The sequence below is a fragment of the Microcaecilia unicolor genome, chromosome 9, assembly GCF_901765095.1.
Source record: "Microcaecilia unicolor chromosome 9, aMicUni1.1, whole genome shotgun sequence".
Lineage (NCBI taxonomy): Eukaryota > Metazoa > Chordata > Amphibia > Gymnophiona > Siphonopidae > Microcaecilia > Microcaecilia unicolor.
Window position 1 is genome coordinate 9,534,671 of NC_044039.1, and position 17,608 is coordinate 9,552,278.

General features: G+C 40.9%; 1 protein-coding gene across 1 annotated transcript in view; it reads left to right on the top strand.

The window, feature by feature from the left end:
- Positions 1-17,608, top strand: part of TMEM19 (transmembrane protein 19) — a 28,553-nt gene that overhangs the window by 3,638 nt on the left and 7,307 nt on the right. The window contains 6 exon segments of the mRNA XM_030214252.1: positions 2,419-2,532; positions 10,210-10,221; positions 10,224-10,315; positions 10,317-10,347; positions 16,024-16,244; positions 16,246-16,279. Coding sequence (XP_030070112.1) covers positions 2,419-2,532; positions 10,210-10,221; positions 10,224-10,315; positions 10,317-10,347; positions 16,024-16,244; positions 16,246-16,279 — 504 coding nt within the window.

Genomic DNA, 17,608 nt, shown 5'->3' on the forward strand with positions numbered 1-17,608 from the left:
CTGCATTACGCAGTGGTGCAGAATAAAGCACTTGCCCTGCAGAATTCTGTGCAGGGAACAGAAGTTGGAAAATGTTTTGAAAAACATCAGGTTTCTGATTCCCTCCCCTTACAGCATATCCACAGATTGCTCTGAGTGCCCACTTGCTTGCGCTCCCCCCCCCCCCCCCCCCCCCCACCAGCCTGGCTTAGCCTGTCCTTCCAGATCATGGGGCATAAAAAAAGAAGCAAGTAGCTGCCCGACAGAGCACTTTTTCTCTGCCGGCCTGTGTCTGATGTTTATGTGAACTACATGAATGTTAAGTGTATGACCTTTCACTTGCTGATTTTAAAAAGAGTCCAGTGGTAACCTGCTCAAGTTTTATACGTTATTCCATCAACCATATGAATTGCATTTTTTGAATGATACCACGGTTTCTTTTCTTCAGTACTGTGGTAAAGCTGGGTGGAGAGCTGCAAGTAACAAAGCCCATATATTGTGTCCCTACGTTTCTCTTAGTTTCCTCATGATGTTACTGAAGATAGCATGCATGCTTTCTGTAGTGATTTCAGCCCCACTGCTTCCCATGGAAAAATACAAAACCGGAGTGGCCTAGTGGTTAGGGTGGTGGACTTTGGTCCTGGGGAACTGAGGAACTGAGTTCAATTCCCACTTCAGGCACAGGCAGCTCCTTGTGACTCTGGGCAAGTCACTTAACCCTCCACTGCCCCATGTAAGCCACATTGAGCCTGCCTTGAGTGGGAAAGCGCAGGGTACAAATGTAACAAAAATAAAATAGATACTATTGGAGATTCTACATGGAATGTTGCTACTCTTTGAGATTCTACATGGAATGTTGCTATTCCACTAGCAACATTCCATGTAGAAGGCTGCGCAGGCTTCTGTTTCTGTGAGTCTGACGTCCTGCACGTACGTGCAGGACATCAGACTCACAGAAGCAGAAGCCTGCGCGGCCACATTGGTGATCTGCAAGGGCCGACTTCTACATGGAATGTTGCTAGTGGAATAGCAAACGAGTTCACAATATCAATGTCTCTGGTAACATTCAACTGCTAATAAACACAAACCAGGACTCAAAAGCCACCTACTGCGAGTAAGTGTAGTAACAAACAGTTATTTCACCCGTATGTGATCAATAATTTTTATGTGTAGAGTACCCTCAGATATAAACCACCGTGACTGCAGTCAATAATGCTGCTACAACGTGGCATAGCACTTCTTTCATTGGGTAACTCCTACTGTATTTTTTTGGGTAAAGAGCAACCTCTGCTCATATTTTTTTGCATCCCAATCACCACAGTGCTATAAAATCACTTATTCATTTGTTTAAAAGATTACATATACTAGGTGAAAAAAACTGTACACTTATCTCGTGAGTTCTTGCCTCTCTGGCAGAAGAACTGTGTTGCCTTGCTGAAACAATTAGCAATTGCCTTCCCCTGGATCCGCCCGACTCCGCGGGGTTTCAAAACAATTTCCTCAGGGACAAAGGGTTAAGGCTACATAAATCGCTTCTTCTTCTTTATTCTGTCTCAAGCAATCCACAAAACAAGGCAAAACCTTTTTTTGCTCTTTACCCAAAAAAATACAGTAGGAGTTACCCAATGAAAGAAGTGCTATGCCACGTTGTAGCAGCATTATTGACTGCAGTCACGGTGGTTTATATCTGAGGGTACTCTACACATAAAAATTATTGATCACATACGGGTGAAATAACTGTTTGTTACTACACTTACTCGCAGTAGGTGGCTTTTGAGTCCTGGTTTGTGTTTATTAGCTAGTGGAATAGCAACATTCCATGTAGAATCTCAAATAGTAGCAACAGTGGAGGAGTGGCCTAGTGGTTAGGGAGGTGGACGTTGGTCCTGGGGAACTGAGTTCAATTCCCACTTCAGGCACAGGCAGCTCCTTGTGACTCTGGGCAAGTCACTTAACCCTCCATTGCCCCATGTAAGCAGCATTGAGCCTGCCATGAGTGGGAAAGCGCGGGGTATAAATGTAAAAAAATAAAAAAAACCATTATCATTTGTAGAATGGTAATTGGTCTCAGAGACCCTCAGTTTGACAAATATATTTTTTGAGAGGTGTGTTAAGCAGGGTTGTTTCACATGTTCTGAAATAGTCTTTATTGCACCCATACATTTTTCACTTTAGTACAAGTCAGTATTCGGAACCTAAATCTAGTCCCATGTTCAACTGTATGTATTGCTGTATATTTCAAAATAGCTAATCAGGTAAAACAAATGTGAGTCTTTAAAAATATTAATATCTTTATATTGTCGTAAAAGCATTGTGATATTTTATTGCTAGGTTTTCTCAGAAGTATCCACGTAGCTACTTGCATATAAGAATTGTCTTAATTTCTGTTAATTTGTTAACTTCTCTGAGTTTCTTGCTAAATGAATCTTGCTCTTTCAGGTACTCTGCGACCCATTACTCCTTGGCGTTGGCTTTTTTCGGTGGTAATTCCACTAGTTATTACACTACAAGGCGTTCGGAAGAAGAGCTTAGATCATAGTGGCGCATTAGGAGGTATTTCTTTTTTTTTCTTCACTTAGATTTTATCTTGCTTATATATCAAGAAAAACTAAATTCAGATTCTTTGTTTTCTAACTGTGATCAAAGTGAGACTGAAAAGATGGCAAGGCACTTTATTATTGCATGGAATGAGCTGGGAAGTAAAATGCTTTCAAAGTTTGTTTGTTTTTTTAATTATTGTATTAACACAGTTTGATAACATTTTGCAAGAAGCCATCAAAACAGTGGTAAAAGCAATAATTTCTTTATTTATAGGTAGTTGTGACCTGGCTTGGCCACTGTTCGGAAAACTGGATACTGGGGTAGATGGACCATTGGTCTGACAGACAGTAGTACTAATCACTCATGCAACATGGTATATGTTTGAGTATGAGGGACAGTATTGTGAGCAGACACTGTAAAAAGCTTCTGGAAAACAGAATATGTAGTTGAATTTCTCTGTCAAAGTCGGGAATCGGGAGGGGGTCTTTCTGACATTTTAACTTGGTGTTTTAGGAGGGTGAAGGAATGTTGCATAATGGCTTACATGGTAAATAGAATACTCCAAATATATGCTTTTGATATAAAATTTTTAGCAGGAATTTAAACCTATAAATTTGGGATGATGAGCTCCTTTGGAATTAGCTTCTCAGTGAGTTGACATCAGCTGTACTCAGAGTGTGGTGCAAAGTCAACCACTGAAAAAGCATCATGGCTTTTAGTTCGTTTTCATTAGCTGTGGGCCATGTATGTGGAGGCTATTTTGCTTGGAAGTGAAATAGTCTTTCATTATTTAAATTATTATATTCTGGCATGGATACTGTGGGTTTAGCAGAAAGATGCAGACTTTAAGCCTGACTATCTCCAGCAGCCCTTACTGATTCACATTCATACGACCAAACTTGAGTTTTCACTTTCAGCTGAAACCAGGTGATAAATTCTGGTGGCAGTTTCAGTTTCGGCTGAAACTGGAAAAAACCCATTCTCGGTCGGTCTCTACCTTATATCTTTTTATTGATGCTAAAGATGGGCAAATGGAGGGTCGGGCCTAAGGAGACTAGTAACAACCTTGCTCCTGCAAGACCTATGGATAATTTTGTATTGACAATGGTTGCACTTAGCCACAATTTTTTGAATATTCTGTTTCCACACAGTACGCTCTATCCCTGATTTTCCCCAGTGGCAAAATCTTTCTTCGTTGATCCGTTAGTTAGTCAAACTTCTGCTCTCTGAAACTTTTAACAAAGTAGTTATAACTTCAGGGAGAGTATTCAAAACACTGGTCAAGATGGTAATACCAGAGGAATGAATCAAGAGGCTGTGGACTTGTCTTTGTCATCAGTAATTGTATGTACGTCTTCGGAATCTAGGGTTTCTAGGTACTAGGTCTAAGACTCCAAGGTTTCTCTTAAGCTAGTCAGTTTTTCATCCTGTACTGCAGTGTCTGCTTTGTCTACTAACGTGACTTAGAGAGTCTCTAATTTAGAATTGTGGAGGATGATGACTAGATTTATCCACTTTGGTAAGCTGACTCTCAGTCATGTAATTTCACTGGGAAGTGCAGCTGCTAAGTTGGTTTCACATGAAAAAAATGATTAGGGCTAGTACACTGGACATCAATATCAGTTGTAGGAAGATTGAGTCTGGAGGAACTTAACTAGTCTTGATCCTTGAAGCTAAAACTGGATAATACTGAGAAGAATTATTGATATACATTTAAGTAGTTTTCCTTTTGAAAAGTTGGTTTTGGCAGCTGAGATGTTGAGGGATTATTTTGTTAATGTTTTGCAATTATCTTCTGCTGATCTATTAGATATTTAAAAGGTTTATTTATGTAAATCTGTCAGAAGAATAGGTGGTAATGAAGAAAGTTGTGATATTTGAAGTTCTTGCTATTTAAATGTAGCTAATTTATTCATATTTTAAGATCTTATCTCCTTTAGGCCGTAGCCTTTGCTGAACAAACTGGGATCTTGGGTGACAGAAGAGGGAGGGGCTTTAAGTCAGGGCAGGGGTTTTCTTCTGGCTGTTTTGCCGGTATGGGTATGTGTGTAGAATTTTCTGTTTGGGGGTGGGCGGGGGGGGGGCATATGTAATGTTTTGTATTTTCCAGGAGACTATAAGAACTGAGGTCTTGTGGAATTTCCTCAAGTTGGAAGAAAAGGAGGGAAAATTTGATTTATTTTATAGGGAAGAGTGGGTTGAAGGATTGTTTTGGGTTAAAATTTGGTGATTTTACTGACCCTATTTCCATGCTTGGATTCTAATTGTCTTGTTTATGGATATGTTTTCTTTGTATGGATCTTGTGTATTGATTTTCACCAGTAAAAGTGTTTTGATCATAAAAGTAGCTAATTTGTTGGAGACATCTATTGAGGAGACTGACACCAGAGTTGCTATGGTAGTAACACCTTTTTGACATTACTGATAGAAGGATTTTCTTAGTCTTTTAAGTTTTGACATGTACTTTTTCATGGTCATAAAATTAATGTTTTTATAGACTTGTCTCCCTTTAATCTTGCATATTAGGAGAAATAGTTTTGGAATTAAGACTGAAAGTCTTACCTCTAGAATTGGGATTTTGTTTTTTTTTTTAAGTTTCCTTTGGAAGCATAAAATTAAAGACCACACTTATTTTCTATCTCACCAGCTCAGCTGAGCAGTTTCATTAAAGTGAGAGAACCGAGAGGGTATTTTAAAATTATATCTAGCTACTTTATTGTCTTTATGAAGACTGATTTTTTTTTTTTTTTTTTTTTGTATTTTCGTTTTGTTTAGGAACTGTAACTTCTCCCGGTGGTGGACTAGAGGATTTCTATTTTTCTTAAGTTTATATATAAGATTTTTCTTTATATATCCTCCTTCTGTTGTATTCTGGATTATTTTTGGAAATTTCCAATTAAAAAAAAAAAAAAAAAACACCCTCGGTGGAGTGGGATGTTCCCAAGGCTGGCCTTTGGATTGTCAGGCCGGTAAGTAAGTTGTTCCTTTTGGTGCTTGAGGAGAAGGAGAAGCTGACATTGTCAAAAGTGTGTGCTTTTGAGGAAGGCGATACTGCGTTGAGGAACATGCAGGATTGGAAGCTAGAGTTACTTCTCAGGCAGGCCTCTGAGATAGAAGACTTGAGTTTTCAGGCAGCTGTCCGCAGTGCTTATCTGTCCAGGGCTTACTTGCTGTGGATTCAGTATGCAAGAAGAGGAATAGAATCTAAAAGGAGGAGTGCACTTGGATTTGGGCATGACTTTTATGGCAGGTAATTTGTATGGCTTCAGTAGGAGGTTGACCAAGTCAATGGCAGTCTCCATCTTGGTTAAACGTTTTCTATGGCGGTGTAATTGGGCCTTGAATACACCTCTGACTTGGCAGGGTTTCTTTTCTTGGTAAGCTGTTGTTTGGAGAGGATCTAGAAAACTTTCTGAAAGACCTGGGAGAGGCAAAGCCTCTGAGGCTTCCAAAAGATAAGTCATAGAGTTCCTCTTGTTCAAGCCAAGAAGGGCTAGATTTAGAGACGCACACTGTTACTGCCCAGGCAAGGCATCCTCCTCACAGCAGTCTTGTCTCCAAAGTAGATTATCCTCCTTTCACTTTGACTGCAAAAGAGGCTTCTAGGGTCAGACAACTAATGAGATCTTAGAGGCCCACCCTCAAAAGAGTGGATTGGCTGCCTACATTTTTCAAGGAACAGACCTGAATTGGGTTGATTAAGTGCATTTTTGATGTTTTATTGTCTTGCACTGGTCAATAAGGGTGGCAGCTCTACTACTACTACTTAACATTTCTAGAGCGCTACTAGGGTTACGCAGCGCTGTACAGTTTAACAACGAAGGACAGTCCCTGCTCAAAGGAGCTTACAATCTAAAGGACGAAATGTCAAGTTGGGGCAGTCTATATTTCTGAATAGAGGTATAGTGGTTAGGAGCCAAAGGCGACATTGAAGAGGTGGGCTTTGAGCAAGGATTTAAAGATGGGCAGGGAAGGTGTGGGCAGCTCCCCTGGGCGGCGGAGGCGGTTTCTAGATATTTGGGGGCCATATATTCACAGCCTGTCTCCTAAAGGGCGGAGTTTAGTGGTGAACTCGCTTTAGATACATATTGAGGTGGGGCCATCCTTTGTGGTAAGAAGTTGGAAGTCTGGATATCTCTCAGCAAGGGGAGGGGGGTAGGTGGGGAGGGGGGGAGGGAAGGATTTTACTGTTTGTTTTACTGTTCTAATTTTTGATAACATTTTTGTTCCTTACTAAAGATCGAGAGTGGTGGAAGTTTGATATGGGTTGGGGGAACATATGAGTTCAAAGTAGACTGTTTTAGAGTGCTGGCAGGGGGGGGGAGGGGGGTTCTATACCAAAACATTGATGATAATGTTCTGTGTTAGGTTTTTTCTTGAGCTGTGAATGTGTTCATTATCAGAGTCTACATTATGTTTTTCTGGGTACTGTTATCCGTATAATATCATCAATAAAAATTGTTGAACCATAAAGATGGGCAGGGAGGGGGCCTGGCGTATGGGCTGTAGCCACATTAGCCTTAGAGGCAGTGGTTCCCATTCCCAAGCAAGAATGGGGAACAAGCTATCGCTCAATCAACTTTGCAGTTCCGAAAAAAGAAGGCTTCTTTTGCCCCATCTTCAATATAAAGATAAGCCAAGCTCTGTGGATCACTCATGATGGTGAAGACATTACACTCAAATCCAGTATTGTGTGCCAGGGAGTTCTCACAACTTTAGATCTTAAGGAAGCATATTATCGCTTCAGAGGTTTCATTTCTGAAATGGAAAAAAATAAGCACCTATATATTAATACAATCAGTTTTCACAACCTTCTTTTTAAAGCCAAAAATTCACTTAGCTTAAAGGCATTATGTCTTCTAGCAGCAGGCTGTGTATATTGCTGTATATAGACACCAAAAAAGCTGATGATGTAAGCATAGGATAGGGATTTCTATTAATTAAAAAATGCCAATTGTTCTCAAATTCCATTCATCAAAATTCATTAGCATAATTACTCTGTATTCCTCCTCTCTAAAAAAAAAACTTTCCTCTTAATTAAAAAACAAAACAAAACAGACTACAAATATTTAAAGAAAACTGCATCCAAAACTATTGAAAAATTAGTAACCATTCATTGTTTTCAATCCTAATATTCAAACCCTCAGGATCTGTGTATTTCAGCCTGTAAATCTATTGTTGCTCTAACGATCTGGGAGTCTTGATGGCTAGTCACCGCCTGGGAGGCAGAAAAAGCTTTCTTCTGGTTTGGGACTCCTATTTACTACTACTACTTATCACTTCTATAGCGCTACAAGGCATACGCAGTTCTGTACACCATACATGAAAAGACAATCCCTGCTCAAAGAGCTTACAATCTAAATATGGAATGTTGCTAGTGGAATAACAACATTCCATGTAGAATCTCAAGTATTAGCAACATTCCAGAATCTCAAATAGTAACAACATTCCATGTTCCACTGCACTAACCACTAGGCTACTCCTCCACTAGCACATTCCATGTAGAAGCCTGCCCTTGCAGATCAGCAACGCAGGACGTCAGACTCACAGAAACAGAAGCCTGCGCGGCCGTGTTGCTGACCTGCAAGGGCAGGCTTCTACATTACTACTACTACTACTTATCACTTCTATAGCGCTACAAGGCATACGCAGTGCTGTACATCATACACGAAAAGACAGTCCCTGCTCAAAGAGCTCACAATCTAAAAATGGAATGTTGCTAGTGGAATAGCAACATTCCATGGAGAATCTCAAATAGTAGCAACAGAATCTCCAATAGTAGCAACATTCCATGGAGAATCTCAAATAGTAGCAACAGAATCTCCAATAGTAGCAACATTCCATGGAGAATCTCAAATAGTAACAACATCCCACGTTCCACTGCACTAACCACTAGGCTACTCCTCCACTAGCAACATTCCATCTAGAAGCCTGCCCTTGCAGATCAGCAACGCGGCCGTGCAGGACGTCAGACTCACAGAAACAGAAGCCTGCGCGGCCGCGTTGCTGATCTGCAAGGGCAGGCTTCTACATTACTACTACTACTTATCACTTCTATAGCGCTACAAGGCATACACAGCGCTGTACATCATACACAAAAAGACAGTCCCTGCTCAAAGAGCTCACAATCTAAATAGGACAAACAGACAGAACAACTAAGAGGTAAGGGAATTAAAGAGGTGGGGATAAAGGGTACAGGGCAAGTGAGTAGTGGTTAGGAGTCAAAAGCAGTGTCTATTTCACCTATTGCGCGTAGCTAGGTTCTTAATAAATTTCGGGGCCCTATGTGGAAGGGGAGGGGGAACTTTATGGTTTAGGGTTGAGTTCATAAGAGTTCAGGCCTCAGTCCTATTTTGACGTTTATTGCATGATCCTAATGTAGGGTCCTTATCGGTGGGGGAGGGTGTTCGTGTGGTGTTGGGGTGTTTCCTTATGTGTCATTGATCTTTCATCTTTCTGGTATTTTGTACTATGTATTAATACCTTTGCAAATCAATAAAAAGATTCTCTAATAAAAAATCCCTGGGCTATAAAGAGGAATTAATAAACCGAAACATAGCTCTCCTTTTCCAGTTCCTGTGCACACGTGCTGACTCTAGCTTATTTTTATTTTCTTTCCTTTCCTTGTACATTTTGGAATTTTCTTCACCAGGTTTGTTTAGCATAGCAGACCTTTCTTTTGCATCTGTTTTCTTCTATACTGTATGATACTACCTTCAATGATATGCTTATTTCATTTCTTCTGCTTTGATATAGTGTCCTAGTGGACTTTTCTTTTTCTTTTTTTTATGTTTCAAACAATTTTTTATTGATGACAAAGCAAGGAATACAAATTCACCTTAACACACTAATTGCTGAGCATCTGGTATGCCTTAGAACAATAATACAACAGATATACAGCAGTGTTTATAGTCATCAAACTTTTAACAGTTTTACCCCTCTGTCTCCGGCTGTGCGTGATACCTATGTTTCAACATTTTAATGTTATCCATCAGGGTATTTTTCTTTTTATTTATTTTTACTCTATCTGTGGTTCTGGCCTTGTTCAAAATGCCTGTGTTTGTTTCAGTCAGGATACTATTTATTTATGAACAGTTAAGAATGGAAGCCATTAATTTACTGATTTTTATTATTTATTTTTTTGTAAACCTCATTTCTGAGGAGAAATGAAGATTGTGCAAACTCCTCTTGTTTAGCCGTCTCCTCCACCATGGAGCGATAGAGGCTATTGTGCTTCTCTGCTGTTCAGAGTCTGACTTCTATTGTTTTCCTTTGGCTATTGTGTATACTACTGAAGCAGCTGTCTCAGGTTTGTCCAGCCCAGAGACCCAGGATACCTGAGTCAGAAACAACCTAAGTCTCCTGTTTAGCACTGCAGTGCAAGATGTTCTGTTGGTTTGATAGTCTGTACAAATGTTAGACACGAGGGCAAATATAACATGGGAAAGAGTTGAAGATTTCATGAACTAGCTAGATGCCTCTGGATATTTGCTCCTTTCTATAGCTTAGGAATTTTGCAGTTGAGAACTAAAGTCTTCATGTTGTCAAGAATACCATTAATTTTGAGCCTGGCATGATCACAGACAAGTTTCAAATGCAGATTAATTCTGATCTTGTTTCAAAGTTGACTGCCATTTATTTGAGCAAAAAATTAATGCTGGTTCTAACTTGCTTCACATTGTCTTCCAGGACTAGTGGTTGGATTATCCTCACAGTTGCAAATTACAGCTTCTTTTCTGCGTTGCTGGCATTCTTTCTCACGTCTTCCAAACTTACAAAGTGGCGCGGAGATCTGAAAAAAGCGCTTTGATGCAGAATACAAAGAAGGTGAAACACTTTAAATATTATTTTGGAATTAATATTAATCTTTAAACTGTATGGTAAATAAGAGATAACAGCCTTGTCTTTGGCTAAAGGGACATTGTATGGTAAAAACAGGACTTGAAATTGCATAGTAACATAGTAGATGACGGCAGATAAAGACCTGTACGGTCCATCCAGTCTGCCGAACAAGATAAACTCATTTTACATGGTATGTGATACTTTATATGTATACCTGAGTTTGATTTGTCCTTGCCTTTCTCAGGGCACAGGACCGTAGAAGTCTGCCCAGTACTGTCCTTGTACTAAGTTCTGAAGCTAACATCGAAGCCCCTTAAATTTACACTCCAGCCCATCCCTTATCTATTCAGTCACGATCAGGGCATAGACCGTAGAAGTCTGCCCAGCTCCCGTTTTGTTTCCAGTTACCGGCGTCACCACCCAATCTCCGCTAAGATTCCACAGAAACCATTCCTTCTAAACAGGATTCCTTTGTCAGGTAAATTATTCTATCAATTTGTTTTTGTTGCTACTAATGAAGTTTTATTTCCATCTTATAGCACTTCGATTGTGGTTTGTATTGTTACGATACACCTTACATCAGTAGTAGCTGATGTTTCAGTTTCATGTTGAAGCAGTTGTACCAGGGACTTAGCAGGATGGGTCAGTCCTGCTTCAGTCTGCAAATTTTGTTACAGTCTTCCGGAAAGTCAGTAACTCTTACCTCTGATATTTCCTTTTTCATAAACAACTGTTAATGTGTGGGGTTTTTTTCCTAGTGCTTCTGGATCATCATTATTTCAGGGAACGTTTTGAGTTTGCTCAATCCTCATCGCACAGTGAATCAAATTTCTAATCCTTGTGCCTCTTTGTCCTTCCCTTCACTCACAAATAGGAAATATTTGATAGCAAATGTTGTGCTGTGGAACGCAAGGCATTCAGATGCAAGTGAGCTGTGCTCTGCCTTACCTTACTTGCCTTCATCTTACCCTCCAATTCCCCCTCGGTGGAAACTTGTGACAGTGGAAGAGTTGGCAAAACTGTTGAAGGGGAAACCCCCAAAACCATCAAAGAAACATACATGGCAAAAGCTGAAGCACAGCACACTGGGCAGGAGAAAGAACAGGCTTATCGAGGTCCCCCCCCCCCCCCCCCCCCCCCCAAAAAAAAAAAAATGTCTCAACTGAGTCCTGGGAGTCTCAGCCCTCCTAAGAACTTTTGTGGCATGCATCAGTATCAGGAAACGTTACTCCAAATAAACTAAAATACTTGCTTTATACAGAGCTAGGGACCCTATATAGGGAACACTTAAGCACAAAAGGGGCCTATCTATATATATATATATATAAAAGGCACCTCCAACGTTCCATTGAAGCCTCAAGCTGGAAACTTGAGGCACCCGAGATATCCGGTTTGGCCTGCAGGCTGCAGTCACTGTAGCTCCGCCCTCGCGTCAAAACGCGATGACGTTGAGGGCGGGGCGGGCCTGCAGTCAGTGAACCTACGCCCTCGCAGAGGGCGGGGCGGTGAAGACACAATGGACGACTTCCACACATTCTCTGACAGCTGCTGGGAGAGCGCACCAAACTTCGCAAACTCGCAACCACGTCACTCAGGGACGAAGGGAGAGAGAGGAGAGGTGTGGAACTCGGAAGGGAGGCACGGAGGGGGTGTCTGGAACTCGGGAGGGAGGGACGGAGGGAGGATGGTGGGGGGGATTACCCTGCTAGTGCCCTTTTCATTTTTTTCCCGAAACGGGCATTTCTTACTGGTAGTTACATATATAGCAGTGATATGTCCTGACCAAGAGATATATGCAACTAGATGTACAGAATTGGGTTCAGCCATTACTTTGATTCTGCGCTATTCTAGGCTGCCCTTATCCACAAACAACATAAATAATCATAAATCCAACAAAAAGTGCCAAAGGAATGCATAAAGCCCCAGTGGACGCTATCAAATATATTTTTTTACATTGACAACCAACAACATAGCTAGTATTCCCTGTTCATGCTTCACCCACACCAGTTGCCTGCCTTCCTGGCACAAAGCCAGTTTGCTCTAAGTTTACTTTTGCTAACCTATTAGCTCATATTTTGTCTAAACTTTTCACATCTGTGTTCAGTAATAAAGTCTCTGAAAACTGTTATTTCAGCAGACATTTGAAATTGAGTAAAGTGGAAAGCTGTGGATAGCATAGATATATGTTAAATTACTTATTTTGTTTTATGTATGATGTATTATACGTGATAATATATTGATATTGTGTGTTTTTTTTTATTGTATCTGCCAAGGATTGTAGATTACGTGGAATATAATTTGTATTTTAAATATGCTACAACTGCAAAATTTCCGGAGTGGCGATCTCTGCCTGCATTTCCAGTGGTATCTGCAGGAGCTCTGCCCTTTCGTAATATGAGGTTACCTCTCCCTCCTGAATAGTAGTCCTTTGCATAAAGTTTTTGATTGCTTTTAAAGATGACAAAATTAGAGATGTTCCTAAGTTCTAACTTTTCATTATCCCCTTTAATAACTTAGGACCATTGATGGCTATATCTTATCTTACAGTTTACTAGGCTTACTAATTGTTATCAATAGAAATCAAACAAAATAAAACATGGAAAAGAAAATAAGATGATACCTTTTTTATTGGACATAACTTAATACATTTCTTGATTAGCTTTCGAAGGTTGCCCTTCTTCCTCAGATCGGAAATAAGCAAATGTGCTAGCTGACAGTGTATATAAGTGAAAACATTCAAGCATTACTATGACAGTAAAATAGATACTATTGGAGATTCTACATGGAATGTTGTTACTATTGGAGATTCTACATGGAATGTTGCTACTATTGGAGATTCTACATGGAATGTTGCTATTCCACTAGCAACATTCCATGTAGAAGGCTGCGCAGGCTTCTGCGAGTCTGACGTCCTGCACGTATGTGCAGGACGTCAGACTCACAGAAGCAGAAGCCTGCGCGGCCACATTGGTGATCTACAAGGGCCGACTTCTACATGGAATGTTGCTAGTGGAATAGCAACATTCCATGTAGAATCTATAGAAATCAAACAAAATAAAACATGGAAAAGAAAATAAGATGATACCTTTTTTATTGGACATAACTTAATACATTTCTTGATTAGCTTTCGAAGGTTGCCCTTCTTCGTCAGATCGGAAATAAGCAAATGTGCTAGCTGACAGTGTATATAAGTGAAAACAGTCTGACAGGGTGGGAGGATGGGGGTGGGTCGGAGGTATGCATGGGGACATCAAAGCATATCATTGATATTCTAACAGGATGGGTGTGGATAGGTGAGGGGTGGGGTGATCAACAGAGACATACAGCTTTATGGTTTATAATGGGCTAGGAACCCCAGATCCTTGTTAAGTCCTTACTAACAAATTCATTTCACTGAAGCTATTTTAATTGAAAATGTCTCCAATTGCAAGTCCATTAATTCAGCCCTTACCTTCTCTGTTTTACCCAGTATTTGTTCAGACTCTCTCTTGTGTTCCGTTTCCAGGTTCCTAATTTGCTTCTCCTTCTTTTCTTCATCAATTTTTATTTTATTTTATTTAAGAGGTCCATAGCAGGCACCTGCCTCTTTCCGTTGCTTTCAGTGCAACTCACAGTACAGCTACATTGGTTTCCCTGTCATCATTAAATTGCAAGAATTCTGTAATTCATTGGGTGATGTCCCCCGCTACCCACTTATCTTTCAGTAATCTTTCATTGAATCTCCAATATAGCCTACTTCTATTCTGCTTTACACTTGAAACTTGGCACAAACCCTCAGCTTTCTGTGGAGGTGTTGGCACTTACTGGTGGTAGCGGTGCCAATTCCACATGTTTTCTGCCCATTTTAGAAACATATGTGTAAGCGCTGCCAACTTAGTAATGAGGCTGTAATTTTAACTTGGTTTCATCTTGGAGGCAGAAATAAACACACGGGGAATTAAGGGAATTGGGACTTGATATACTGCCTTTCTGTGGTTTTTGCATCTACATTCAAAGTGGGTTACATAGTATATACAGGTACTTATTTGTACCTGGGGCAATGGAGGGTTAAGTGACTTGCCCAGAGTCACAAGGAGCTGCAGTGGGAATCGAACCCATTTCCCCAGGATCAAAGTCCACTGCACTAACCACTGGGCTACTCCTCCACTCATTCCACCAATAAGAGCCAACCTCATCAGTGATGTTACAATGGCTTGATTGCCCGATAGTTGGCTCACTTCTGATATTGTGATGTCATAAGGGAAAGGGGGAAAGGGAAATGGGACTTGATATACCGCCTTTCTGAGGTTTTTGCAACTACATTCAAAGCGGTTTACATATATTCAGGTACTTATTTTGTACCAGGGGCAATGGAGGGTTAAGTGACTTGCCCAGAGTCACAAGGAGCTGCAGTGGGAATTGAACCCAGTTCCCCAGGATCAAAGTCCACTGCACTAACCACTAGGCTACTCCTCCACTCCATTAAGGAGGGGGTATATGGGATGACACCAAGGCTAGGTAAGATGGGAGATCAGAGTGAGAAGCCATATGAGCCAAACAAGTTTCAATGAGTGTTTGCTATACTGCTCAGGGCACAGGCCTTCAGAGCAGTTTCCAGTAGTAATAAATAGCAGCACACCGACTAAGCATAGGTAAAACTACGGGAAATCTAAAAGGAAAGGAAGCAGAGGAAAGCAGGAACTACAAAAGCATAGGACAGATGAACAGGCCAAGCAAGGCAGAATAAGGCAGTAGAAAAAGAGAGGGGAGGGATACAGTTACCATGTAAACCATAAGTAGCTACTTTTAACAACCGGCTCCCAAAATTCTTTAAAAAACTAACAACCGACTCGTTTGAGCTGGCTCCAGCATACCACTGTTTCTTTGACTTGTTTCCAGGTCTTCCAGTTTTTCATTCAGGACTTCCTAATCTAGCTTCAGTCTCCAAGCTATTTCCACTATGGTTTTATCATGCTGCTCATGTGCATTTCTGCCTCTTCCATAATGTTTCCGTCTCAGGAACATCCTGGCGTAGTGATGTAATCGTCCTCTTCAATTTAGTCATTTTTAATCACCACAATGTCTGTTTTGTATCTGTGAACTGTTCAACGTATTCCACAAGCACACTGGCCCTCTTTATCCTTGTTGGAATTCATTTAGTCATCCCCTTACCCTTTTTTTAGCATTAACTAGTCAATTAGGTGCTTAAAATCAAATATTGGAGGTAATTGTTGATTGCACTTGACAATATTAGGAGTTGTCTGTAGCTCAAAAGGGGGTCGTGGCCATGAGACGAGCATGGGCAGGTCAGGGGCCTTCCCAGAAATTAGGCGAGATGTTCTAGAATACTTGGATTTACGTGCCCTACACCGCCATCAGTTGGGTGTGAAGACTTACACCAGGTTTCGGCAGGCATAAATCCTTGGGCCTAAAGTTGGGTGTGGGAATCCATGTTAAGCGCTATTCTATAAAGGTTCTTTATAGAACTGGCATTTAGCGCAGATCTTAATAGTGCCTAATTTTGGGTGCCATGTACTGAATCTGGTTCTCTGTACCTAATTTGTAAAAAGTTAAATATAAAATGAGAAGACTTTTGACACCTCCTGTTAAGTTGCAATTTTGCTTTCTACAGTTTTGTTTTCCAGTAGTGTTCATATTCTGTATTTGTTCTCTTGTTTTCAGGGGGACAGAGGAATTGGGTACAGGTGTTCTGTAATGGAGGAGTACCTACAGAACTGGCTCTGCTGTATATGGTGGAAAGCGGACCAGGAGAAATCCCAATTGATTTTTCCAAACAGTACACAGCATCCTGGATGTGCTTGTCCCTTCTAGGAGCATTGGCATGCAGTGCTGGAGATACTTGGGCTTCTGAGATAGGAAGCGTGCTGAGTAAAAGTGAGCCAACGGTTGATAACAACCTGGGAAAAAGTCCCTGTCGGTAAGGTGATTATGAGTTCTGAAGTGTAAAGCAAAGTATAACTGTTTACTAGTCACCTGAGAAGAATTTTCCATAAAGTGGAAATAGAGGAGTACATAAGTAATGCCATACTGGGAAAAGACCAAAGGTCCATCGAGCCCAGCATCCTGTCCCCGACAGCGGCCAATCCAGGTCAAGGGCACCTGGCAACTACCCAAACGTACAAACATTTTATACATGTTATTCCGAAATTGTGGATTTTTCCCAAGTCCATTTAGTAGCGGTCTATGGACTTGTCCTTTAGGAAACCGTCCAACCCCTTTTTAAACTCTGCCAAGCCAGCCGCCTTCACTACGTTCCCCGGCAACGAATTCCAGAGTTTAATTATGCGTTGGGTGAAGAAAATGTTTCTCTTATATATATTTATTTTTATTTATTTGTACTATCTAATATTCTAGGCTGCATTACAATAAACAAAGGGCTTATAAAATACTCCCTCATCCATTGGAGAGGTACGGGAGTGGGGGGAGGGCTCCACTAAACCACTAGGAAAGATGGGGGTTGGGGTGGCAGCCCACTTGGCCACCAGGGATTCTTTTATGGGTATTTGGGGGGGATTAGGGGGGCTGGAGATCCACTGGACTTCCAACCTCCCATGCCCTCATTTCAGGGGAGGGGGGGGATCGGGAGACCATGTCGCTGTCTGGGTGGGGGGGCTTGAGGTGGCACTAGGGCACGGGTGTCTGAGGTCCGACAGACCTGTCAAACTAGTATAGGAGGATTATGCTTGAGCTCGTGGTCAGGCACAATCCTTCTGCACTTTTCCCTATGATCAAAGCTAATAGCGTGCCTATATTTGCATGCTGTTAGCGCTGATCATAGGGGCGGTATAGCCGGAGTGCTGTTTAGAACAGTGTGGGGCTTCTGATCATCTCCCTGTGGGTTTAATATCTGAATTCTTTTTCTCAGCACTAGCCTGTGTTATAATTTGGTTTGTTGAGTGTTGCAGGGATCTGTACTAAGACCGGTACTATTTAGCATATTTATAAATGATCTGGAAAATCAAATGACAAGTGAGGTGCTTAAATTTGCAGATGACAAAACTATTCAAAGTTGTCAAAACGCATGTGGATTATGGAAAATTTCAGGAAGACTTTAAGAAACTGGAAGACTGGGTATCCAAATGACAAATGAAAATTTAATGTGGACAAATGCATGGTGATGCACATTGGGAAGAATAATCCGAATCATAGTTACCTCATGCTAGGGTCAACCTTAGAAAGTTGTCACTCAAGAAAAATAGATCTAGGTGTCTACATTATGCTGAATCTTTTGTCCAGCAGCGAAAAG